The sequence below is a fragment of the Haematobia irritans genome, chromosome 2, assembly GCF_050003625.1.
Source record: "Haematobia irritans isolate KBUSLIRL chromosome 2, ASM5000362v1, whole genome shotgun sequence".
NCBI classification, from domain to species: Eukaryota; Metazoa; Arthropoda; class Insecta; order Diptera; family Muscidae; genus Haematobia; species Haematobia irritans.
Window position 1 is genome coordinate 144,306,732 of NC_134398.1, and position 26,183 is coordinate 144,332,914.

General features: G+C 32.3%; 2 protein-coding genes across 2 annotated transcripts in view; one reads left to right on the forward strand and one right to left on the reverse strand.

Moving 5' to 3' along the window:
• Positions 1-1,227: 1,227 nt before the first annotated feature.
• witty (without maturity) overlaps positions 1,228-26,183 on the reverse strand; it is a 51,936-nt gene continuing 26,980 nt past the window's right edge. The window contains exons 3-4 of the mRNA XM_075293965.1: positions 1,832-1,958; positions 1,228-1,763 (exon numbers count right to left, since the gene is read on the reverse strand). Coding sequence (XP_075150080.1) covers positions 1,441-1,763; positions 1,832-1,958 — 450 coding nt within the window. The 3' untranslated portion in view covers positions 1,228-1,440. The remainder of the gene's footprint in view (positions 1,764-1,831; positions 1,959-26,183) is intronic.
• Positions 14,237-14,565, forward strand: LOC142224176 (small ribosomal subunit protein uS14-like). The gene has a single exon (XM_075293964.1). The coding sequence runs from the start codon at positions 14,268-14,270 to the stop codon at positions 14,436-14,438; it is 171 nt and encodes a 56-aa protein (XP_075150079.1). The 5' UTR covers positions 14,237-14,267; the 3' UTR covers positions 14,439-14,565.

A 26,183-nucleotide genomic window follows, 5' to 3' on the forward strand; every position in this document is an offset into this window, starting at 1 on the left:
TTGTCATAGGACGGAAGTCCTCCATTTCAACAGCCGTTGCACTGAATTTGCAGCACTTCTTTAGGTGTGATCCGGATTCAATCTTTTGGATGTAAATTAAAAAATTCTGTGATATTTTGTCAAATAAATAATTTGTATAATTTTGTATAATTTTTAATGGATTCTAACGCTTGTCGGAAACGTTTGACCTCAAATATTTTCAAAAATTCACAATTTTTTCAGATTTTTGTCGACAAAATTTAAATGATTTGTACCATTTTATGAATTCTTAATCCGTTTTTAACCTATTTGAAACAAAAAAAAAAAAATATCAATTTTAAGTATGAAAAAACCATGATATAAAAAATTGAATTAAAAGAACTTCCTGGGTAGTTAAAATAAAGAACATCATTGGGAGTGCATCTTCTGGAAGTGCTTTTAAAGTTGTGCCTTTGGAAGAACTTCCAAAATTTTTTGCTGGGTATATATATCCCTCAGATAAAGCGATTTCCAATCACACAAAAATTGATTCGTAATTATTTGTAGACTTAACTATACATAACTTTATTGTCTAATATATACCACGTATGCACTAACTCACAATTTAGAAAACGATGTTAAGGAGTTTTACGATACCACAACCCAAGTATTTCGATTGTGGATGACAGTCTTTCGTAGAAGTTTCTACGCAATCCATGGTGGAGGGTACATAAGATTCGGCCTGGCCGAACTTACGGCCGTATACACTTGTTACAATTGGCTTTCAGGGCTTGGTGAATCTTTGACATCAATTTGAATTGAATGAAATTACCGAAATGGAATTGACAGAAATTGTATTCTAAACTAATTTTATTTAACAAATTACAAAACAAAGCTTAAAAATAAAAAAATAAACAAAACACATAATAATATTTTATAAATAAACATGGTCATAGGATAATAATACAATTGCATTTGTTATGTCGCTGCTAATTATTAACATCAACTAAAGCATTTCATATAACCATATAACTAATAAGGCCTATTTACATTTACATACCATATATATTTGCTCTTTTTTATAAATTGTATTTTGTATTATTTGTCATCAACTATTATTATTATTATTTTTTTTTTTTTAATTTTCTTATATACATTGACATTCGATGAAAATCTTCATACTTATTTCATTTTTTTGTATTTTAATTTTTAATAATTTTTTGTATATTTTTAATTTTCTAACAGTAATTGTCAGCATATGTTGCCATATAATAAGTACAAAAATTTGTTTTAATTTAAAAAAGAAAAACTTAACTCAAACAATAACACATTCAAAATATACCACATAATATCCTACTGTAAACTAATATCGAGCGAACTCTACATTTGTAAATGTTAACAAAACATCATCATCATCATCTTCATCATAATGAATCGCCTACTTCGCACACTCCCCTAAAAAAGGTTTATATTTTTAGATTTTCACCACATTCTTTGATAGAGAGCTTGTTGTCGGAGTCCTGAGAATAGCAAACTTAGCCAGCAAGCAGCACTCACTAATCCAGTTATACTTCTCACACCCATGGCCCCATTACAATTATCTGAATCACATATGGAACAATGGAATTCTGAATCTTGATCGGGTATCACTTCCTGTTCTCCATTTGAGTTCTTATAACTTTTATAATTCATTTTTCGATAGTTATCAGACTCTGTACGAAGTTTCGATCTCAAGATATTGCAGGCATCCGATTCTCCGGTATTCAATTGACAGAAACGTGCCGTTACCAAGCGATTAAAGGTGGCTGGAATTATTTATTGGTAGTTAGTAAGAAAACAATGGCAGAGAAATTATTCATAATTCCCGACTCACTATTTCTGGCCACCACTTTTTGACAATTCATCAGTGGACTTTTCTTGGAACCTGTATCGAAATATGAAAACCTATTTATCTCGAAAAGCCATGTGTGTATCGATTTCATTTTATCCAGAGTGCATTCCTGTAAAGAGACAAAATTTGGTAAATATTAGTTTTTATATGTCAACTCTTTTCATACTTTGCAGAAAATTATTTAAAATTGATAAGTTTTTAAGAAAATTTGCAGCATTAAGTGAACAATAATTCATTATTTTCAATTTTCCTCGTGGACTTTTTATTTGTCTATTTACTAGTAGTAGCAATTTTATTTCTATAGAAAAGTTTTTAAAAATTGCATTTCTATAGAAAATTTTGTCAAAATTGTATTTCTATAGAAAATTATGTCAAAATTTTATTTCTATAGAAAAATTTGTCAAAATTTTTTTAATTCATTGTTTTCAATTTTCCTCGTGGACTTTATATTTATTTATTTATTTACTAGTAGTTAGGCTTTTTTCCCGGACTTTTTCCATTCCCGGGAAAGCGGGAAATTTTTTCGAATTCCCGGGATCCCGGTCAAAGGGAAACCCGCTTCGATGTGTCATATATTTAGACGTTTGAATAAGTTAGAAATCGCATAAACCTACGGTTATAAGGCACTGTCTGGACAACTAACAATGTATATTATGTTAATCTCTTATATCAGCCATAAATCATACTAAAATACGATATTTTGTACTACACAAAATATAAAAAAAAAACGTTTACAATGGCTATAATGGACAGTCTCTTTCGATATAGTGGAATTTTTTACGTTAAAATTGTATGGAAATGAAAGAAACTTATTTCGATGTCACCATCATAAAACAGAGCCACTATATTTCACTATATGGAAATTTTCCGTCAATATTCTCAAAAGGAATACACCATCTATATTTGAAATTAAAGTAACTATCATGATAAATGTTGCCTTCCATAAACACATCCTTGCAATAATTACGAAAATATTTTGAAATTGTGCAATTGCAAAAGTGGCTATATAACATAAAGTAAACTGATCCAATATAAAGGTTTGCTTAGTCTACCAGTCTATTGGAATGCCGGTTTACAGAAATATGACGAGCAAGGTTTACAGAAATAAGGAAGAGCAAAAATCTTTTAAACAATTGGGAGGTCGTTAGAACCCACGACTGTATTTCAGACAAGGCAAATATTACTACTAGGTACAGTATTTAAATAGACTTTAGGCTTTGGAAGTGTAATGAGAATGATGATTTACCCAATGGTAGTAAAAATAATCAACACAAAAAACATTTGTAGTATTTATCTCTCCATTTTATATAAAATACTGTAAAGAAAAAAAGCGGGAGCGAAAAAAAGCGAATTCCCGGGAATTCTCGGGATCCCGTTCCCGGCAAAAAAAAACCCTACTAGTAATAGCAATTTTATTTATTTGGAAAAGTTTGTAAACATTTTATTTCTATAGAAAATTTTATCAAAATTATATTTCTATAGAAAATTATGTCAAAATTTTATTTATATAGCAAAAATTTATCAAAATTTTATTTCGTTAGAAAATTTTGTCAAAATTTTATTTCTATAGAAAATTTTGTCAAAATTTTATTTCTATAGAAAATTTTGTCAAAATTATATTTCTATAGAAGATTTTGTCAAAATCTTATTTCCATAGAAAATTTTGTCAAAATCTTATTTCTATAGAAAATTTTGTCAAAATTTTATTTGGAAAATAAAAAAAAAATATTTATAACAACATTTTATTTCTATAGAAGATTTTGTCAAAATCTTATTTCTATAGAAAATGTTGTCAAAATTTTATTTCTCATAGAAAATTTTATTTCTTAGAGTATTTGTCAAAATTTTATGTCTGTAGAAAATTTTGACAAAATTTTATTTTTATAGAAAATTTTGTCAAAATTTTATTTCTATAGAAGATTTTGTCAAAATCTTGTTTCTATAGAAAATTTTGTCAAAATTTTATTTCTATAGAAAATTTTGTCAAAATCTTATTTCTATAGAAAATTTTGTCAAAATTTAATTTTTATAGAATATTTTGTCAAAATTTTATTTCTACAGACAAATTTGACAAAATTTTATTTCTATGGAAAATATTGACAAAATTTTATTTCTATGGTCAATATTTTCCATAGAAATAAAATTTTATTTCTATAGAAAATTTTGTCAAAATTTTATTTCCAGGAAAAATTTTGTCAAAATTTAATTTTTATAGAATATTTTGTCAAAATTTTATTTCTATAGACAATTTTGACAAAATTTTACTTCTATGGAAAATATTGACAAAATTTTATTTCTATAAAAATTTTGACAAAATTTTATTTCTATAGAAAATTTTGACAAAATTTTATTTCTATAGAAAATTTTATCAAAATTTTATTTCTGTAACAAATTTTGTCAAAATTATATTTCTATAGAAGATTTTGTCAAAATCTTATTTCAATAGAAAATTTTGTCAAAATCTTATTTCTATAGAAAATTTTGTCAAAATTTTATTTGGAAAATAAAAAAAAATATTTATAACAACATTTTATTTCTATAGAAGATTTTGTCAAAATTTTATTTTTATAGAAAATTTTGTCAAAATTTTATTTCTATAGAAGATTTTGTCAAAATCTTGTTTCCAAAAAAAATTTTTGTCAAAATTTTATTTCTATAGAAAATTTTGTCAAAATCTTATTTCTATAGAAAATTTTGTCAAAATTTAATTTTTATAGAATATTTTGTCAAAATTTTATTTCTACAGACAAATTTGACAAAATTTTATTTCTATGGAAAATATTGACAAAATTTTATTTCTATGGTCAATATTTTCCATAGAAATAAAATTTTATTTCTATAGAAAATTTTGTCAAAATTTTATTTCCAGGAAAAATTTTGTCAAAATTTAATTTTTATAGAATATTTTGTCAAAATTTTATTTCTATAGACAATTTTGACAAAATTTTACTTCTATGGAAAATATTGACAAAATTTTATTTCTATAAAAATTTTGACAAAATTTTATTTCTATAGAAAATTTTGACAAAATTTTATTTCTATAGAAAATTTTATCAAAATTTTATTTCTGTAACAAATTTTGTCAAAATTATATTTCTATAGAAGATTTTGTCAAAATCTTATTTCCATAGAAAATTTTGTCAAAATCTTATTTCTATAGAAAAATTTGTCAAAATTTTATTTCTATGGAAATAAAAAAAAATTCAACACTTTAGTTCTATAGAAGATTTTGTCAAAATCTTATTTCTATAGAAAATTTTGTCAAAATTTTATTTCTATAGAAAATTTTGTCAAAATTATATTTCTATAGAGTATTATGTCAAAATTACATTTAATTGTTATAGAGAATTTTGCCATTTTCTATAGAATTTATATTTCAATAGAAGATTTTGTCAGAATTTTATTTCTGTAGAACATTTTGCCAAAATTTTATTTCTATAGAAAATTTTGTCAAAATTTTATTTCTGTCGAAAATTTTGTAAAAATTTTATTTCTATAGAAAATTTTGTAAAATTTTTATTTCTATAGAAAATTTTGTAAAAATTTGTCAAAATTTTATTCCTTTCGAAAATTTTGTCAAAATTTTATTTCTATAAAATATTTTGAAAAATTTTTATTTCTATAGAAAGTTTTGTAAAAATTTTACTTCTATAGAAAATTTTGTCAAAATTTTATTTCTATACAAAAATTTGTCAAAATTTTATTTCTATCGAAAATTTTGTCAAAATTTTATTTCTATAGAAAATTTTGTCAAAATTTTATTTCTATAGAAAATTTTGTCAAAATTTTATGTCTATAGAAAATTTTTGCAAAATTTTATTTTTATGGAAAATAATTCTAGATTTCGAATTTCATGCAAATTGGATAAAAACTACAGTTTTTATAATCCCAAGAAATAAGATCCGGAGATCGGTCTATATTGGGGATATACCAAAACATGAACCAATACTCGCCCTTTTCGGCACACCTCTTTATGGTCATAAAATACTTCTAGATTTCCAATTTCAGGCAAATTGGATATAGACTACGGTTTCTATAAGCGTAAGAAGTAAAATCGAGGAATCGGTCTATATGGGGCTATACCAAAACATGGACCGATGTAGCCCATCTTCGAACCAACAGAGGAAAAGAAAAAAACTACTCTTGTAGTTTAGTAACAACAATGGTTTTAAAGCTGATATCGAAACAACAAATATGATTGAAGTACAAACCAACAATAAACAAGTATATGGTAAAGCTGATATCAAAACAACAAATAAAATTTTTTTCTATAGAAAATTTTGTCAAAATTGTTTTCTATAGAAATTTTTGTCAAAATTTTATTTCTATAGAAAATTTTGTCAAAATTTTATTTCTGTAATTTTATTTCTATAGAAAAATTGGGGAGCATGCTACATAACCCGTAAAAACTTATTAGGGGACACTACCCCAGCCGCCGTATAGACCTACTGATTACAACTTGCACAGGTTGATGACGTCTTTGCTCGCTAATCAGATTATTCAAGAGTCGAGGTATGCCTTCGTCCCATTATCCCTCTGTTTGCAGAAATATTGGGAGAAATAGTGGCTAGCGATGGACAGTACTCCGATTGAACAGCCCGTAAAAATTTCTTCGGAATAAATGCTCAAACATATGAAAACATTCCGCATTTTTAATTTGCACTCGCAATAATATAGATCCTATTTTGCTCGAAGAAATGCTTTTTTCGTTAAATATGCTTTAAGCGAAAATTGGGTATTCGTTCAAAAGTCCTCGTCTGCAATTTGATTAAAATGTTAATTGTATCGATTAACTTTTTATTTGAAGATGTTTGCAAATCAATCGACTAAATAGAAATATTTTAGTGATATTTTTTTCTCGGGTGTTCATTTTAAAATTTTTATTAAATTAAATCCAATTAAAGAAAATCGTTTAATAAAAAGCGTCATGATATCATGGTGACTTCCCCTTTCGTTTTTCTTGTAGAAATTCTTCAGAAATATTATACAGCTCTACATCATTTACTGTATAATGACACAAAAATATACACTAACCTAGTGGACATTCGACCTTTTGTATCATTTAGCTTTCATATGGAAATATGTGGTGTTTCCTTTGCGGAACACATGCCAAAAAACATAAAACATCCTCTGTTATCTTGAAAAAGTATTCCTTTTGAATTCCGAATAGGTTACAAATAGTGAAACTACAATTCTCCATTCCTTTTGCGAAAACCATAATTTAATAGTGGACAGTTAAAGAAAAGGTTCTTTTGCGTCATTAGGGTCATCTCTCTCGAGACATTCGGGCACAAAATGTGTTACGATAAAAACTAAAAATATTTGTTGGGATTTCATAAATTCTATTTATGACCAATTGTATACGACATTTCCTTTAAGAAGACATTTCCGAAGGATTTTTGTTTTTTTGTTCTTCAATGCGACATAATTTTGGCTATGGATTGGGTGGTTGACCTTGTGTTTCTTTGTTCCATTGTCGCACTGAGCGGTTTTCCTTCGTATGTTTTTTCTAAGATTTTTGTTCTCCTCATTCCTGGTGTTGTGGTGGTAATGACCTTATCTTTTGCCAAATAATAATTGTGAAATTTTGTTTTCAAATATATGAGATATTAGCGTCACCCGGCCCGCTTTGCTGCGCCTTCCGAAGCGTATTTTTATAACCTCCACCATAGGATGGGGGTATATTAATTTTGTCATTCCGTTTGTAACACACCGAAATATTGCCCTAAGACCCCATAAAGTATATATATTCTGGGTCGTGGTGAAATTCTGAGTCAATCTGAGCATGTCCGTCCGTCCGTCCGTCTGTAGAAATCACGCTAACTTCCGAACGAAACAAGCTATTGACTTGAAACTTGGCACAAGTAGTTGTTATTGATGTAGGTCGGATGGTGTTGCAAATGGGCCATATCGGTCCACTTTTACGTATAGCCCCCATATAAACGGACCCCCAAATTTGGCTTGCGATTGCTGTAAGAAAAGCAAATTTCATCCGATCAAGCTGAAATTTGGTACATGGTGTTAGTATATAGTCTCTAACAACCATGCAAAAATTGGTCCATATCGGTCTACTTTTACGTATAGCCCCCATATACACGGACCCCCAAATTCCATATCGGTCCATAATTATATATAGCCCCCATATAAACCGATCTCCAAATGTGAACTCCGGAGCCTCTTAAAGGAGCACAATTCATCCGATCCGGTTGAAATTTGGTACGTGGTGTTAGTATATGGTCTCTAACAACCATGCAAAAATTGGTCCATATCGGTCCCCATATAAACCGATTCCCAGATTTGGTTTGCGGATCCTCTAAGAGAAGCAAATTTCATCCGATCCGGCTGAAATTTGGTACATGGTATTAGTATATAGTCTCTAAGAACCATTCAAAAATTGGTCCATATCAGTCCATAATTATATATAGCCCCTATATAAACCGATCCCCAGATTTGAACTCCGTGCCCTTTCGGACGAGCAAAATTCATCCGATCCGGTTGAAATTTGCAACGTGGTGTTAATATATGGCCGCTAATAGCCATGCCAAAATTGGTCCATATCGGTCTATAGTTATATATTGCCGATCCCCAATCACACAAAAATTGGTCCATATCGGTTGATTATCATGCTTGCCACAAAAATCTAGCAAAATTTTATTTCTATAGAAAATTTTGTCAAAATTTTATTTCTATAGAAAATTTTGTCGAAATTTTATTCCTATAGAAAATTTTGTCAAATTTTATTTCTATAGAGAATGTTGACAAAATTTTATTTGTATAGCAAATGTTGTCAAAATTTTAATTTAATAGATAATGTTGTCAAAATTTTAAATCTTTTGAAAATTTTTTAAAAATTTTATTTCTATAGAAAATTTTGTCAAAATGTTATTTCTATAGAAAATTTTGTTAAAATCGTATTTCTATAGAAAATTTTGTCCAAATTTTATTTCTATAGAAAATTTTGTCAAACTTAATTATATACGTATTTAATGGGCCATTTTAAGTTTAATATATACCACGTATGGACTACGTGGTATATATTACGGTATTGGGAAGTTTTAAGATATAGTCATAGGCAAAAGTTACCGCAACGCAAGTCAAAATTTTATTCTATGCCAAAATTTTATTTCTATAGAAAATTTTGTCAAAATTTTATTTCTATAGAAAATTTTGTCAAAATTTTATTTCAATAGAAGATTTTGACCAAATTTTATTTCAATAGAAGATTTTGTCAAATTCTTATTTCTATAGAAAATTTTGCCAAATTAAATTTCTATAGAAAATTTTGCCAAATTATATTTCTATAGAAGATTTTGTCAAAATTTTATTTCTATAGAAAATTGTGTCACAATTATATTCCTATCGAAAATTTTGTCAAAATTTTATATCTATATAAAACTTTGTCAAAATTGTATCTCTATAGAAATTTTTGTCAATATCTTATTTCTACTCAAATTTTTATTTCTATAGAAAATTTTGTCAAAATTTTATTTCAATAGAAGATTTTGTCAAAATTTTATTTCAATAGAAGATTTTGTCAAATTCTTATTTCTATAGAAAATTTTGTCAAAATTTTATTTCTATAGAAAATTTTGCCAAATTACATTTCTATAGAAGATTTTGTCAAAATCTTATTTCTATAGAAAATTTTGTCAAAATTTTATTTCTATAGAAAATTGTGTCAAAATTATATTCCTATCGAAAATTTTGTCAAAATTTTATATCTATAGAAAACTTTGTCAAAATTTTATCTCTATAGAAATTTTTGTCAAAATCTTATTTCTATAGAAAATTTTCTCAAATTTTTTTTTATAGAATATTTTGTAAAAATTTTATTTCTATAGAAAATATTGCCAAAATTTAATTTCTATAGAAAATTTTGTCAAAATTTTATTTCTATAAAAAATTTTGTCAAAATTTTGTTTCTATAGAAAAATTTGTCAAAATTTTGTTTCTATCAAAAATTTTGTCAAAATTTCATATCTATAGAAAATTTTGTGAACATTTTATATCTATAGAAAACCTTGTCAAAATTTCATGTTTATAGAAAATTCTGTCAAAATTTAGTTTTTATAGAAAATTTTGTTAAAATTTTATATCTATAGAAAACTTTGTCAAAATTTTATGCTATAGAAAATTTTGTCAAAATTTTATTTCTATAGAAAATTTTGCCAAAATTTTATTTCTATAGAAAATTTTGTCAAAATTTTATTTCTATAGAAAATTTTGTCAAAAATGTATTTCAATAGAAGATTTTGTCCAAATTTTATTTCAATAGAAAATGTTGCCAAAATTTCATGTTTATAGAAAATTCAAAATTTAGTTTCTATAGAAAATTTTGTCAAAATTTTATATCTAAAGGAAACTTTGTCAAAATTTTATGCTATAGAAAATTTTGTCAAATTCTTATTTCTATAGAAAATTTTGTCAAATTCTTATTTCTATAGAAAATTTTGTCAAAATTTTGTTTCTATAGAAAATTTTGTTAAAATTTTATTTTTATAGAAAATTTTGTCAAAATTTTATTTCTATAGAAAATTTTGTCGAAATTTTATTTCTATAGAAAATTTTGTCAAATTTTTATTTCTATAGAAAATTTTGTCAAAATTTTATTTCTATAGAAGATTTTGTCAAATTTTGTTTTGTTATTGTGGGTTTTTTCTTTAATCATTGTTGTTGTTTTTTTTTTTTTTGATTTCAGCTTAAAACCATGCATTGACTAAACTACAAGAGTAGCTTAACCAACAGAGGAAAAGAATGTTTGTCAAATTTATTTGGGCAAAGCTCTATAGACTGCTGCAAGTAAGTAGAGGATGCTGATGAGGAATGTGGTAATTCCGAAACGTGCGTCCATCCAACCGTCTTGCAGTATATAGGGCTTTGCCCACATAAATTTGACAAACATTCTTTTCCTCTGTTGGTTAAGCTACACTTGTAGTTTAGTCAATGCATGGTTTTAAGCTGAAATAAAAAAAACAACAACAAAATTTTATTTCTATAGAACAATTTTTCAAAATTTTATCTTTATAGAAAATGTTGTCAAAAGTTTATTTCCATAGAAAATTTTGTCAATATTTTATTTCTATAAAAGATTTTTTCAATATCTTATTTCTATAAAAAATTTTCTCAAAATTTTATTTTTATAGAAAATTTTGTCAACACTCTATGTCTATAGAAAGTTTTGTCAAAATTTTATTTCTATGAAAATTTGTCACCATTTTATTCCTATAACAAATTTTGTCAAAAGTTTATTCCTATAACAAATTTTGTAAAAATTTTATTTCTATAACAAATTTTGTCAAAAATTTATTTCTATAGAATTTTTTTTTTTAATTTTATTTCTATAGAAATTTTTCTCAAAATGTTATTTCTATTGAAAAATTTGTCAAAATTTTATTTCTATAAAAGATTTGTCACCATTTTATTTCTATAGAAAATGTTGTCAAAATTTTAGTTTTATATAACATTTTGTCAAAATGTTATTCTTATACTTGCGCCGGAAGTGGCGCAGAAGCAATAAATTTGACATAGGTTAGGTTAAAGTGGCAGCTCACTTAGACTATTCAGTCCATTGTGATACCACATTTAACTAAAAGTACCTTTTACATATGGGCACTTCTTGTTTTGACCACTGAGCTTTCTCTATTATTTTCTTTTGTTGAACCAAGCAGATTGTTCCAAAAACATTAGTAGACTGCTTAAGTTAACGTTTTCCAAGTCCGCCAGTAATCTAAAGCTATATGCCCCTAAAATTCGCTTACGCCTTACACAAAATGCAGGACACTAACACAAGAGGTGTTTAATTGATTCCTTTTCCTCCGCATCATGACAGCTCATACAATAGTCATTATACTTCGCGCCAATAGTTTTTGCAAAATCGCCTATCAGGCAGCGACCCGTTATAGCAGATGTCAGGAGTGATATCTGACGTCTCGAGAACATTAGCATATCTAGTGTGCGGTTTAAGTTGAAATGGGGCCATATTTGCTTGGTGTCGTTACAACCCTTGCAATTCTCCCATCGAACATTTGCCATCCTAACAGCCTTCTCACGCAGCATGAGCTTGCAGGTAGCTAGGGGCATACCAACAAATTCCAGTTCCCCTGGAATATGTAAGGTAGTCCCTAGCCTTGCCAACTCATCCGCTTCGCAGTTTCCCGGTATGTTCCTATGGCCAGGCACCCATATTAGGTGAATATTCTACTGCTCAGCCATCTCGTTGAGAGATTTGCGGCAGTTGATGGACGTTTTCGAGTTAAGGAACACAGAGTCCAAGGATTTTTATTGCAGGTTGACTGTCTGAATTTGACATAGGCTTGTCATAGGACGGATGTCCACCACTTGCACTGAATGTTCATCACTTCTGACGATGAGATCCAAATTCAGTGTTTTGAATGTGAATTAGCAAATTTTTTAAAAATTATAATTACCCATTAAAAATATGAAAAGAGCGAAAATAAGTAGCATCGTTGGGAGGACATTTTTGGAAGTGCTTTTTAAGTTGTGTCTTTGAAATAACTTCAAAATTTTTTGCTGGGATGTTTTTCAATGTAGAACAAACTAAAATAATATTATATTTTGTGACTATATCATTTATATAAAGTAACCACCTGACATTGATATGGCCCTCAAAATACTCCCACACATTCGTATGCAATTCTTGCAAAGAATCCTCTTAACTGTTCTCTAGAAAAATCCAAAAAAAGCGATGATTGTGAAATATTTTCCAACTTGCAAAGCCATAAAATTTTAGCAATAAATTGCTAAATGTCTTCCCCCGCATTTCTATGAATTCTACAATTATTACTCCTCAAGTCTTCGTTCACCTGTATACCAAGCAAATTAAAGGTCGTAAAAGGATTTGTGTGTGGAGTGCATGTTATGCCTGCCAATGATATCTCGCACTTGGATGGAACATCATTCGATTCAATTTCATTAAAATAAGGTTGGGAAAATATTTGTTCATCTTATGCTACTTGGAATCTATTTTTTTATGAATCACGAATTATGGTCATAAATCCTCCAAACACATGCCCAGGAACATCAGGCAATATCTGCAGGCTGCCACCGCTCAATTCCAAAATAATTGCAAATTATATAGGTGCTAACGAAGGCATTGTCGGAATATCTATTTTGTAAAGTATTATGAGATTGGCATACAGTAAGGGACAATCTACATATATCAGTAGGTAGTCAGCATTAAACGCTGCTTTAATGGTTTCCTTTTATCGTTATTAATTTCAGGGGGAAAAATGATGCCGACAGTTAATAAATATTTACGCTAGGCATCTGCTGTTTGAGGAATATATCAGGATTTGAAATTTCGTTTAGTTCCCTTAAATGTAAATTTATAAACCGATATGAATTTTATTTAAAAGGAGAATAAAATAAATAAATACATATTTAATTGCATACTTTTTGGCGAGCACAGAAAACGTTGCTTCCCTTTTGTTTCAAATTCGAGCAAACAGTGTATGTTAGAAGGAGCTAGATTATTAAATACGCGGACAATTCTGCTAAAAATTTATGTTTGCAACTAATTTTTTTAATGCAATATTTTTAAGTACAAGCATATTATGTTTATAAATTAAGAGAAAATGTTTGGCGGACATATTTTCTGCTAAAAATTTATGTTTGCAACTAATTGTTTTAATACAATATTTTTAAGTACAAGCATATTATGTTTATCAATTAAGAGAAAATGTTTGGCGGACATATTTTAATATGCTAGAACATATTATGTTTGGGATATAAAATACACAATGTGATTGCATAATTTTTGGTGCACAAAAGACAATGTTGGTTATCCAAACAAGTATGGCTTTCAAATATTCAGGTGTAAAAAATATACGTTTAGGACTAATTTTTTAACACAATATTAAGTAAAAGTATATGATGTTTACAAATTCGTATAAAATATTTGGGGCACATATATATGTCCGCTGAAAATTATCGATATAGCCATCGACGCACAAGCAACGCAAATAGTCAAGGAGTTTTATTTTTGTAAAGCATAGTTTTCGGCTCCACAAGCCGATGTAAAGAAACTTTATTTGAATGGATAGTATTCCTCCTGACATACAAGGGTCGTGGGTTCAACCGCTGCTCCGACCGAACACCAAACAGTTTGTTTTTACATATACTGAAAGACTCAAAGTCAGAAAAGAACAAAATATTTTTTTGTTTATTGCAGAAATAAAAATTTTGTAACAAGGTCGAAATTTTCGAAGAAATTCAAAACACTAACAATTAATTAAAGTTTGATTTGCCAAAACAGGAGAAAAAAGCAAGTTAATAAAGCCTAAAGTTGGGTGGGGCCGACTATATTATACCCTTCACCACTATGTAGACCAAAATTGTTGAAACCATCTCAACTCCTTCAAATTTCTTTCTTTTGCATCTACGTCGTGATAAAGCCAACATGGGTGTTGCTAATCTTTGGTACTCTCATCCCCGTAAATACGGCCAAGGCTCCAGATGCTGCCGTGTCTGCTCTAACCGTCATGGTTTGATCCGCAAATATGGCTTGAACATTTGCCGTCAATGCTTCAGAGAATATGCCAACGATATTGGCTTCAAGAAGTTGGATTAAATCATCCTCTTCTCCAATGACTATATCAATACAAAGGAAACACCACACCCTAAAACAAATGAACCCAAGATGAGTTGAGTAACCATCAAATGGATATTATGATTGTTTTAGGGCAGGAGTTTTTATACCCACCACCATAGAATGGTGACGGGGGTATAATAAGTTTGTCATTCCGTTTGTAACGCATCGAAATATCGATTTCCGACTATATAAAGTATATATATTCTTGATCAGGGAGAAATTCTAAGACGATATAACGATGTCCGTCTGTCCGTCTGTCTGTCTGTCTGTCTGTCTGTCTGTCTGTCTGTTGTAATCACGCTACAGACTTCAATAATGAAGCAATCGTGCTGAAATTTTGCACAAGCTCGTCTTTTGTCTGCAGGCAGGTCAAGTTCGAAGATGGGCTATATCGGTCCAGGTTTTGATATAGTCCCCATATAAACCGACCTCCCGATTTGGGGTCTTGGGCTTATAGAAATCGTAATTTTTATCCAATTTGCCTGAAATTTGAAATCTGGAGGTATTTTATGACCATAAAGAGATGTGCCAAAATGGTGAGTATCGGTCCACGTTTTGGTATAGCCCCCATATAGACCGATCTCCCGATTTTACTTCTTGGGCTTATAGAAACCGCAGTTTTTATTCAATTTACCTGAAATTTGAAATCTAGAGGTATTGTAGGACCACAAATACGTGTGCCAAAAATTGTGAGTATCGGTCCATATTTTGGTATAGCCTCCATATAGACCGATCTCCCGATTTTACTTCTTGGGCTTATAGAAAACGCAGTTTTTATTCAATTTACCTGAAATTGGAAATCTAGAGGTATTGTAGGACCACAAATACGTGTGCCAAAAATTGTGAGTATCGGTCCATATTTGGGTATAGCCCCCATATAGACCGATCTCCCGATTTTACTTCTTGGGCTTATAGAAACCGCAGTTTTTATTCAATTTATCTGAAATTGGAAATCTAGAGGTATTGTAGGACCACAAATATGTGTGCCAAAAATTGTGAGTATCGGTCCATATTTTGGTATAGCCCCCATATAGACCGATCTCCCGATTTTACTTCTTGGGCTTATAGAAACCGCAGTTTTTATTCAATTTACCTGAAATTGGAAATCTAGAGGTATTGTAGGACCACAAATACGTGTGCCAAAAATTGTGAGTATCGGTCCATATTTTGGGATAGCCCCCATATAGACCGATCTCCCGATTTGGGGTCTTGGGAAACCGTAGTTTTTATCCAATTTGTCTGAAATTGGAAATCTAGAGGTATTTTAGGACCATAAAGAGGTGTGCGGAAAATGGTGAGTATCGACCCATTTTGGTATAGCCCCCATATAGACCGATTTCCCAATTTTACTTCTTGGGCTTCTAGAATCCGAAGTTTTTATCCTATTTGCCTGAAATTGGAAATCTAGAGGTATTTTCGGGTCACAAAGAGGTGTGCCGAAAATGGTGCGTATCGGTCAATATTTTAGTATAGCCCCCATAAGAACGATCTCCCGATTTAACTCCTTGGGTTTCTAGAAACCGTAGTTTTTATCTGATATGCCTGAAATTGTAAATATTCTGGTATTTTAGGCTCACAAAAACGTGTATCGGATTAAGTTTTTATCGGTCCATTTGGTAATGCCTCCATATAGACCGACTTCACTTCTTGAGGGTGTAGAAGGCGCACTGATCATGAAAATTGTTTGAAACTCAATGTAAAATTTCCAGATTTTACTTCTACAGATTTAAGATTTCAAATCAAGACGTTATTTTATAATTTTCTTGCACACTTACAAGAGATGTTAATGATTCCTCTAAACCTCAAACAAAAATGGTTCTTATAAATCCAGAATCTGATATAGTCCTCATAGGTGAAATCTTTAAATTTATCTTCGGGTTGTGTCCTCAAGTCCTCAAGCCCTCCTGAAATTTCAAAGGAAACCCTAATATTTGGTTCATGGTGGTGGGAATTTAAGATTCGGCCCGGCCGAACTTACTGCTGTATATACTTGTTTTTTAATCAAATGGACTCAATTTTTTTCCTCATATTGTTGGAAAGTCAATTTTCCAATAGTTAATAAAAACAAGAAAAATTTGTTGTGAGCTGTATGAAGGTTTATATTCCCATATACAAATAATTGACTCAGAACCGATTTGGAGAAACGTTTTTAAACAAAATCTCTAGAATTTAAATTTTAATTGGCTAACGCCCTAAAACGGAACACAATTATGTAAAAACAAGTATATACGGCCGTAAGTTCGGCCAGGCCGAAACTTATGTACCCTCCACCATGGATTGCGTAGAAACTTCTACAAAAGACTGTCGTCCACAATCGAATTACTTGGGTTGTGGCATCTTAAAACTTCTCACAATTTAGAAAACGATGTTACTAAATTGTGACTTAGTCCATACGTGGTAGAGAGCCAGAATTGAAATATGGGGGTCGCTTATATGGGGGCTATATACAATTATGAACTTGATATGGATCAATTTTTGTGTGATTGGGGATCGATTTATTTGAGGGCTATATATAACTATAGACCGATATGGACCTCGTTGGGCATGGTTTTTAACGGCCATATAATAGCACAATGTACCAAATTTCAACTGACTCGGATGAAATTTGTTCCTCCAAGAGACTCCAAAACCAAATCTCGGGAGGCTATATATGATTATGAACTGATATGGACCACTTTTGGCATGGCTGTTAAATGTCATATACTACCACCACGTACCAAATTTCAACCAGATCGGATGAATTTTGCTTCTCCAAAAGGCAACGGAGGTCAAATCTGGGGATTGGTTTATATGGGGGCTATATATAACTGTGGACTGATATGAACCAATTCCTGAATTGTTGTTGGATACCATATACTAACTTCAGGTAATAAATTTCAACCGAATCGGATGAATTTCGCTCTTCCAAGGGGCTCCTGAGGTCAAATCTGGCGATCGGTTTATATGGGGGGTATATATAATTACGGACCGATTTCGACCAATTTTTGCATGGGTGTTTGAGGCCATATATTAACACCAAGTACCAAATTTCAACTGAATCAGATGAATTTTGGTCTTCCAAGAGGCTCCGGAGGTCAAATCTGGTGATCGGTTTATATGGGGGCTATATATAATTATGGACCGATGTGGACCAATTTTTGCATAGTTTTTAAAAACCATACACTTACACCATGTACCAAATTTCAACCGGATCGGATGAAATTTGCTTCTCTTAGACTCTCCGCAAGCCAAATCGGGGGGTCGGTTTATATGGGGGCTATATGTAATTATGGACCCATGTGGACCAAATTTTTGCACGGTTGTTAGAGACCATATACTACCACCATGTACCAAATTTCAGCCAGGTCTGATGAAATTTGCTTCTCTTAGAGCAATCGCAAGCCAAATTTGGGGTCCGTTTATATGGGGGCTATACGTAAAAGTGAACCGATATGGCCCATTTGCAATACCATCCGACCTACATCAATAGCAACTACTTGTGCCAGGTTTCAAGTCGATAGCTGGTTTTGTTCGGAAGTTAGCGTGATTTCAACAGACGGACGGACAGTTATGCTCAGATCGACTCAGAATTTCACAACGACCCAGAATATATATACTTTATGGGGGTCTTAGAGCAATATTTCGATGTATTACAAACGGAATGACAAAGTTAATATACCCCCATCCTATGGTGGAGGGTATAGCAAGTGAGTAAATTGGAAAGTCGGGCGGGACCGACTATATCATACCCTAAACCACACCTAAATACTGAATTAGTATCGTTAAATATACAGCCAGAGAAGGAATATGTTCACCTCAAACATGTTTTAAGAACAAAAATTTTTTTGGTGGTGACCATGTAACATGGTTTTCGCAACCATGTTATTTTCTCGGAAATCATGTATCTGATTTCGGCAAGCAGGTTATATTTGACGAGGAACAAAATTTTAGTGACAAACATGTTATATATGGAGCTATAGTTGATTCTACACCTACAGTATGCCACTAATATTGAGTCCATTATTAAAAAAAAGGAAATCGCTGAATTAGTGTAGGTAAAAAATCCATATTTGTGAAACTTGGGAAATATATTTATGTACTCGTAGGAGCTACATGTAAGCCTAAATGCTATTGGCTGGTACATCAAAATTTGAAATTTGGGTAACAGCGGAGTATTACGGTCAACTTTGGGAAAATCGAGCGATGCATATATATGGGATCTATATCTAAATCTGAACCGTTTTGGATGATATTTCCTAGGTTTGCTGGGTGGACCACAGAAGGTTACCTTGTGCTACATTTTAGTAAGATCGGTTAATAAATGACGCCACTATGGCATTTTGAAAATCGGCCGTTACTATAGATGTGAGCTATATCTAAATCTGAACCGATTATTAGGCAGATTTAGTTGATAGCACAGTAGGTTACTTTGTACTAAATTTGAGTAAGATCGGTTTATAAATAAGGCTATTATTACCAAATTTGGGAAAATCGGGCGATACATAACAGGTTAGCTGATAAGTCCCCGCACGCAGAGAAGGACTATGATCACCTCAAACATGTTTCAAGAGCAATATGTTATTTTTGTATGGTGACCATGTAACCTGTTTGTCACTAAAATGTTATTTTCTCGTCAAATATAACCTGCTTGCCGAAATCAGATACATAATTTCCGAGAAAATAACATGGTTGCGAAAACCATGTTACATGGCCACCACCCAAAACTAACATTTTGCTCTTAAAACATGTTTGAGGTGATCATATTCTTTCTCTGGGTGCGGTCTAACAAAGAAAAACACTTTTTTTTGTCAAAATTCGTTTTTATTATTCAACATAGTTCCCTTCAAGGGCGATACAACCTTCCAATTTTTATACCCACCACCATAGAATGGTGACGGGGTATAATAAGTTTGTCATTCCGTTTGTAACGCATCGAAATATCGATTTCCGACTATATAAAGTATATATATTCTTGATCAGGGAGAAATTCTAAGACGATATAAGCATGTCCGTCTGTCCGTCTGTCTGTCTGTCTGGCTGTCTGTTGTAATCACGTTACAGCATTCAATAATGGAGCTATCGTCCTGAAATTTGGCACAGAATCGTCTTTTGTCTGCGCGCAGGTCAAGTTCGAAGATGGGCTATATCGGGCCATGTTTTGGTATAGCCCCCATATAAACCGACCTCCCGATTTGGGGTCTTTCGCTTATAGAAACCGTAGTTTTCATCCAATTTGCGCGAAATTGAAAATCTAGAGATATTTTGGGACCTTGAAGAGGTATGCCAAAAATGGTGAGTGTCAGTCCATGTTTTGGTATAGCCCCCATATAAACCGACCTCCCGATTTGGGGTCTTTCGCTTATAGAAACCGTAGTTTTCATCCAATTTGCGCGAAATTGAAAATCTAGAGGTATTTTGGGACCTTGAAGAGGTGTGCCAAAAATGGTGAGTGTCGGTCCATGGTTTGGTATAGCCCCCATATAAACCGACCTCCCGATTTGGGGTCTTTCGCTTATAGAAACCGTAGTTTTCATCCAATTTGCGCTAAATTGAAAATCTAGAGATATTTCGGGACCTTGAAGAGGTGTGCCAAAAATGGTGAGTGTCGGTCCATGTTTTGGTATAGCCCCCATATAAACCGACCTCCCGATTTTACTTCTTGGGCTTATAGAAACCGTAGTTTTTATCCAATTTGCCTGAAATTGTAAATATTCTCGTATTTAAGGCTCACAAAAACGTGTATCGGATTAAGTTTTTATCGGTCCATTTGGTAATGCCTCCATATAGACCAATTTCACTTCTTGTGAGTATAGAAGGCGCACTGATCATGAAAATTGCTTGAAACTCAATGTAAAATTTCCAGATTTTATTTTTCGGGTGAAAATCTACAGATTTAAAATTTCAAATCAAGACGTTATTTTATAATTTTCTTGCACACTTACAAGAGATGTTAATGATTCCTCTAAAACTCAAACAAAAATGGTTCTTATAAATCCAGAATCTGATATAGTCCTCATAGGTGAAATCTTTAAATGTATCTTCGGGAAGTGTCCTCAATCCCTCCTGAAATTTCACAGGAAATCCTAATATTTGGTTCATGGTGGTGGGTATTTAAGATTCGGCCCGGCCGAACTTACTGCTGTATATACTTGTTTGATACCATTTTGGTAGTACTCCTTCGGTTTTGCCTCAAAATAGGCCTCAGTTTCGGCGATCACCTCTTCATTGCAGCCAAATTTTTTCCCTGCGAGCATCCTTTTGAGGTCTGAGAACAAAAAAAAATCGCTGGGGGCCAAATCTGGAGAATACGGTGGGTGGGGAAGCAATTCGAAGCCCAATTCGTGAATTTTTGCCATCGTTCTCGATGACTTGTGGCACGGTGCCTTGTCTTGGTGGAACATTACTTTTTTCTTCTTCATATGGGGCCGTTTTGCCGCGATTTCGACCTTCAAACGCTCCAATAACGTCATATAATAGTCACTGTTGATGGTTTTTCCCTTCTCAAGATAATCGATAAAAATTATTCCATGCGCATCCCAAAAAACAGAGGCCATTACTTTGCCAGCGGACTTTTGAGTCTTTCCACGCTTCGGAGACGGTTCACCGGTCGCTGTCCACTCAGCCGACTGTCGATTGGACTCAGGAGTATAGTGATGGAGCCATGTTTCATCGATTGTCACATATCGACGGAAAAACTCGGGTGTATTACGAGTTAACAGCTGCAAACACCGCTCAGAATCATCAACATGTTGTTGTTTTTGGTCAAATGTGACCATTTTGCACCCATTTTGCACAGAGCTTCCGCATATCCAAATATTTATGAATGATATGACCAACACGTTCCTTTGATATCTTTAAGGCCTCTGCTATCTCGATCAACTTAATGTTACGGTCATTTAAAATCATTTAAAAATGGATTTTTTTGATGTTTTCGTCGGTAACCACCTCTTTCCGGCGTCCAATGCGTTCACCGTCCTCCGTGCTCATTTCACCACGCTTGAATTTTGCATACCAATCAATTATTGTTGATTTCCCTGCCCGGAAACTCATTATCAAGCCAAGTTTTTTCTTCCACCGTATTTTTTCCCTTCAAAAAACAGTATTTTATCAAAACACGAAATTCCTTTTTTCCATTTTTTATACCCACCACCATAGAATGGTGACGGGGGTATAATAAGTTTGTCATTCCGTTTGTAACGCATCGAAATATCGATTTCCGACTATATAAAGTATATATATTCTTGATCAGGGAGAAATTCTAAGACGATATAACGATGTCCGTCTGTCCGTCTGTCTGTCTGTCTGTCTGTCTGTCTGTCTGTTGTAATCACGCTACAGACTTCAATAATGAAGCAATCGTGCTGAAATTTTGCACAAGCTCGTCTTTTGTCTGCAGGCAGGTCAAGTTCGAAGATGGGCTATATCGGTCCAGGTTTTGATATAGTCCCCATATAAACCGACCTCCCGATTTGGGGTCTTGGGCTTATAGAAATCGTAATTTTTATCCAATTTGCCTGAAATTTGAAATCTGGAGGTATTTTATGACCATAAAGAGATGTGCCAAAATGGTGAGTATCGGTCCACGTTTTGGTATAGCCCCCATATAGACCGATCTCCCGATTTTACTTCTTGGGCTTATAGAAACCGCAGTTTTTATTCAATTTACCTGAAATTTGAAATCTAGAGGTATTGTAGGACCACAAATACGTGTGCCAAAAATTGTGAGTATCGGTCCATATTTTGGTATAGCCTCCATATAGACCGATCTCCCGATTTTACTTCTTGGGCTTATAGAAAACGCAGTTTTTATTCAATTTACCTGAAATTGGAAATCTAGAGGTATTGTAGGACCACAAATACGTGTGCCAAAAATTGTGAGTATCGGTCCATATTTGGGTATAGCCCCCATATAGACCGATCTCCCGATTTTACTTCTTGGGCTTATAGAAACCGCAGTTTTTATTCAATTTATCTGAAATTGGAAATCTAGAGGTATTGTAGGACCACAAATATGTGTGCCAAAAATTGTGAGTATCGGTCCATATTTTGGTATAGCCCCCATATAGACCGATCTCCCGATTTTACTTCTTGGGCTTATAGAAACCGCAGTTTTTATTCAATTTACCTGAAATTGGAAATCTAGAGGTATTGTAGGACCACAAATACGTGTGCCAAAAATTGTGAGTATCGGTCCATATTTTGGGATAGCCCCCATATAGACCGATCTCCCGATTTGGGGTCTTGGGAAACCGTAGTTTTTATCCAATTTGTCTGAAATTGGAAATCTAGAGGTATTTTAGGACCATAAAGAGGTGTGCGGAAAATGGTGAGTATCGACCCATTTTGGTATAGCCCCCATATAGACCGATTTCCCAATTTTACTTCTTGGGCTTCTAGAATCCGAAGTTTTTATCCTATTTGCCTGAAATTGGAAATCTAGAGGTATTTTCGGGTCACAAAGAGGTGTGCCGAAAATGGTGCGTATCGGTCAATATTTTAGTATAGCCCCCATAAGAACGATCTCCCGATTTAACTCCTTGGGTTTCTAGAAACCGTAGTTTTTATCTGATATGCCTGAAATTGTAAATATTCTGGTATTTTAGGCTCACAAAAACGTGTATCGGATTAAGTTTTTATCGGTCCATTTGGTAATGCCTCCATATAGACCGACTTCACTTCTTGAGGGTGTAGAAGGCGCACTGATCATGAAAATTGTTTGAAACTCAATGTAAAATTTCCAGATTTTACTTCTACAGATTTAAGATTTCAAATCAAGACGTTATTTTATAATTTTCTTGCACACTTACAAGAGATGTTAATGATTCCTCTAAACCTCAAACAAAAATGGTTCTTATAAATCCAGAATCTGATATAGTCCTCATAGGTGAAATCTTTAAATTTATCTTCGGGTTGTGTCCTCAAGTCCTCAAGCCCTCCTGAAATTTCAAAGGAAACCCTAATATTTGGTTCATGGTGGTGGGAATTTAAGATTCGGCCCGGCCGAACTTACTGCTGTATATACTTGTTTTTCAAATTTTTTTCCATTTTTCCATGTTTTTGCTTCACAAAAGACGCTCTATCTCACAAACTAATTGACTTACAGACGTCAAATTTTGACACGAAACATTTGAAGGTTGGTATGTTACTATATAAAAATAATATGCATTTAATACTAGCGACGCCATCTATGTGTCAGACCGGGGACTTATCAGCCAACCTTAAACACATATATGTTTATAGGCTATTTCTAAATTAATATATGTTGGCATCTAAGCATATTATATTTACAAACATTTTATGTCCCAAACATAATATGTTCTAACATATTAACATATATGTCCCAAACATGTTATGCTAGTTTATGAACATTATATGCTTGCACTTAAAAAGATTGTGTTAAAAAATTTGAGTTCCAAACATATAATTTTTACACCCAAACATATGAAAAATAGTCTTTTTCGACCGGGTGACTTCTGAAGCGATTTGGCTGATATTTTACCAGTTTTTCGAGACTTATAAAATATTTGAATGTACGAAATTTGATCGTTTGATAAACACGCCAATGAATGCCAGATCGGTAATAAATATACTATATGGCAGCTATATCTAAATCTGAACCGATCAATAGCAATTGTCTTTGTCCCGAAAAAACACCCTATGCTAAATTTGAGGACGATCGGACTTGAACTGCGACCTATACTTTGAACACAAAAATACATGGACAGACAGAAAATTTTCTAAAAATGATCTAAATTTTCTAAAATATATAAATTTATATAAAATATATTTCTTTCTGGTGGGTTCAATGTTTTTTCAGTGTACCCATATTTTCCCTCAAATGTTAATGATAATGCGTCATACGTCGTCTGTTTATAGTCCAGAGTTTTTTAAATTCGATATCACATTAATTACGCACGAAAAGAAGCGAAAGCAATCGATATTTAATAATGCAATAATACGTTTCTTTCTTTCTCCAAACATGCAAATTGCTTGATAAGACAACCAGAAATCGATAAGAACACCTCCAACCAAAAAGGTATTTTCTACGAAAATTGTATACACTTTATGGTTGAAATATTGTAATTAAATTGTTTTGACTATGTGATATTGATTCGAGTATTGATATTTTTCAAATGAAACTTATTATTGGGAGCGTAAGTCAGTAATGCTGGATTGGTAACAAAGACTTAGTGCGGGATATACGCATCAGACAATACAAAAACTGTATTCATGTCAAAGCCTCCTTCAACAGCTTTCATTTTAGTATGTGTCGTTTGCCTGGAGTGTAAAAACATAGTTGGTTTGGCTATCAATATGTCAAGTTTCGTGCCCACAAAATAGCATTTGCGGAATGGTTTGATTTGGAAAGAAGTGCAGCTGAATTGCATCGATTACTCTCCAAAGCTTATCCGGAGTGTGCTCTTTCGGTTTCATCGTGTGAAAAGTGTTTTGTTAGTTTTCATAGTGGTGACTTTGAGTAGAAAAGAGGGCTCGTGACAAAAGCCAGAGGAACTTTTAAATCGTTCGAAGTAAAAAAGCCAAGCCATTTCACACACGCAAAGAAAAAAAAACGTTTGGAAAACGTGTGCCGAAAACGTTTTTCTTTTGTTAGAGTTTTTTGAATTGCTTCGAAAATTCTAAACTTTTATCACCAAAAAAATTCGTTTGTTACAAAATTTTTATTTTTTCAATAAAAAAAGTTATTTTTGAAACAACAACACAGTCCATTTTTTATATCAAACACTGTTCTTTTCTGACTTTAGATCTTTAGTAAGACACATTTTACAGTTCAAAATTTAATATACTACAATGTAATGTTGAACATTTTTTCGGAATCTTCCGAATATATCTGGAATATATGTAAAGAAAAAAAAACAAAAAAACTTTGGTCGAAGCAGGGATCGAACCCACGACCCTTGGCATGCAAGTCGGACGTAGCAACCACTGCTCCTAACTAAATGTGTGCCTAACTAAATGTTTTTTTCTGTTACATAAACTTTGTTTATTCGGTTCGTGGGCGCCGCAAGCTATGCTACACGCAAAGAAAAAACAAGTACATACGGCCGCAAGTTCGGCCAGGCCGAATCTTATGTACCCACCACCATGGATTGCGTAGAAACTTCTTCGAAAGACTGTGATTTAGTCCATACATGGTATATATTAGACAATAAAGTTATGTATAGTTAAGTCTACAAATAATTACGAATCGATATGGACTTTTTGTACGTAGACAGCAAGAATTGAAATATGGGGGTCGCTTATATGGGGGCTATATACAATTATGAACTTGATATGGACCAATTTTTGTGTGATTGGGGATCGATTTATCTGAGGGCCATATATAACTATAGACCGATATGGACCTAGTTAGGCATGGTTGTTAACGACCATATACTAGCACAATGTACCAAATTTCAACTCACTCGGATGAAATTTGCTCCTCCAAGAGGTTCCAAAACCAAATCTCGGGATCGGTTTATATGGGGCTATGTACGATTATGGACTGATATGGACCACTTTTGGCATGGTTGTTAAATATCATATACTACCACCACGTACCAAATTTCAAGCAGATCGGATGAATTTTGCTTCTCCAAAAGGCACCGGAGGTCAAATCTGGTGATCGGTTTATATGGGAGCTATATATAATTATGGACTGATAGGAACCAATTCCTGCATGGTTGTTGGATACCATATACTAACATCACGTACCAAATTTCAACCGAATGGCAAGAATTTTGCTCT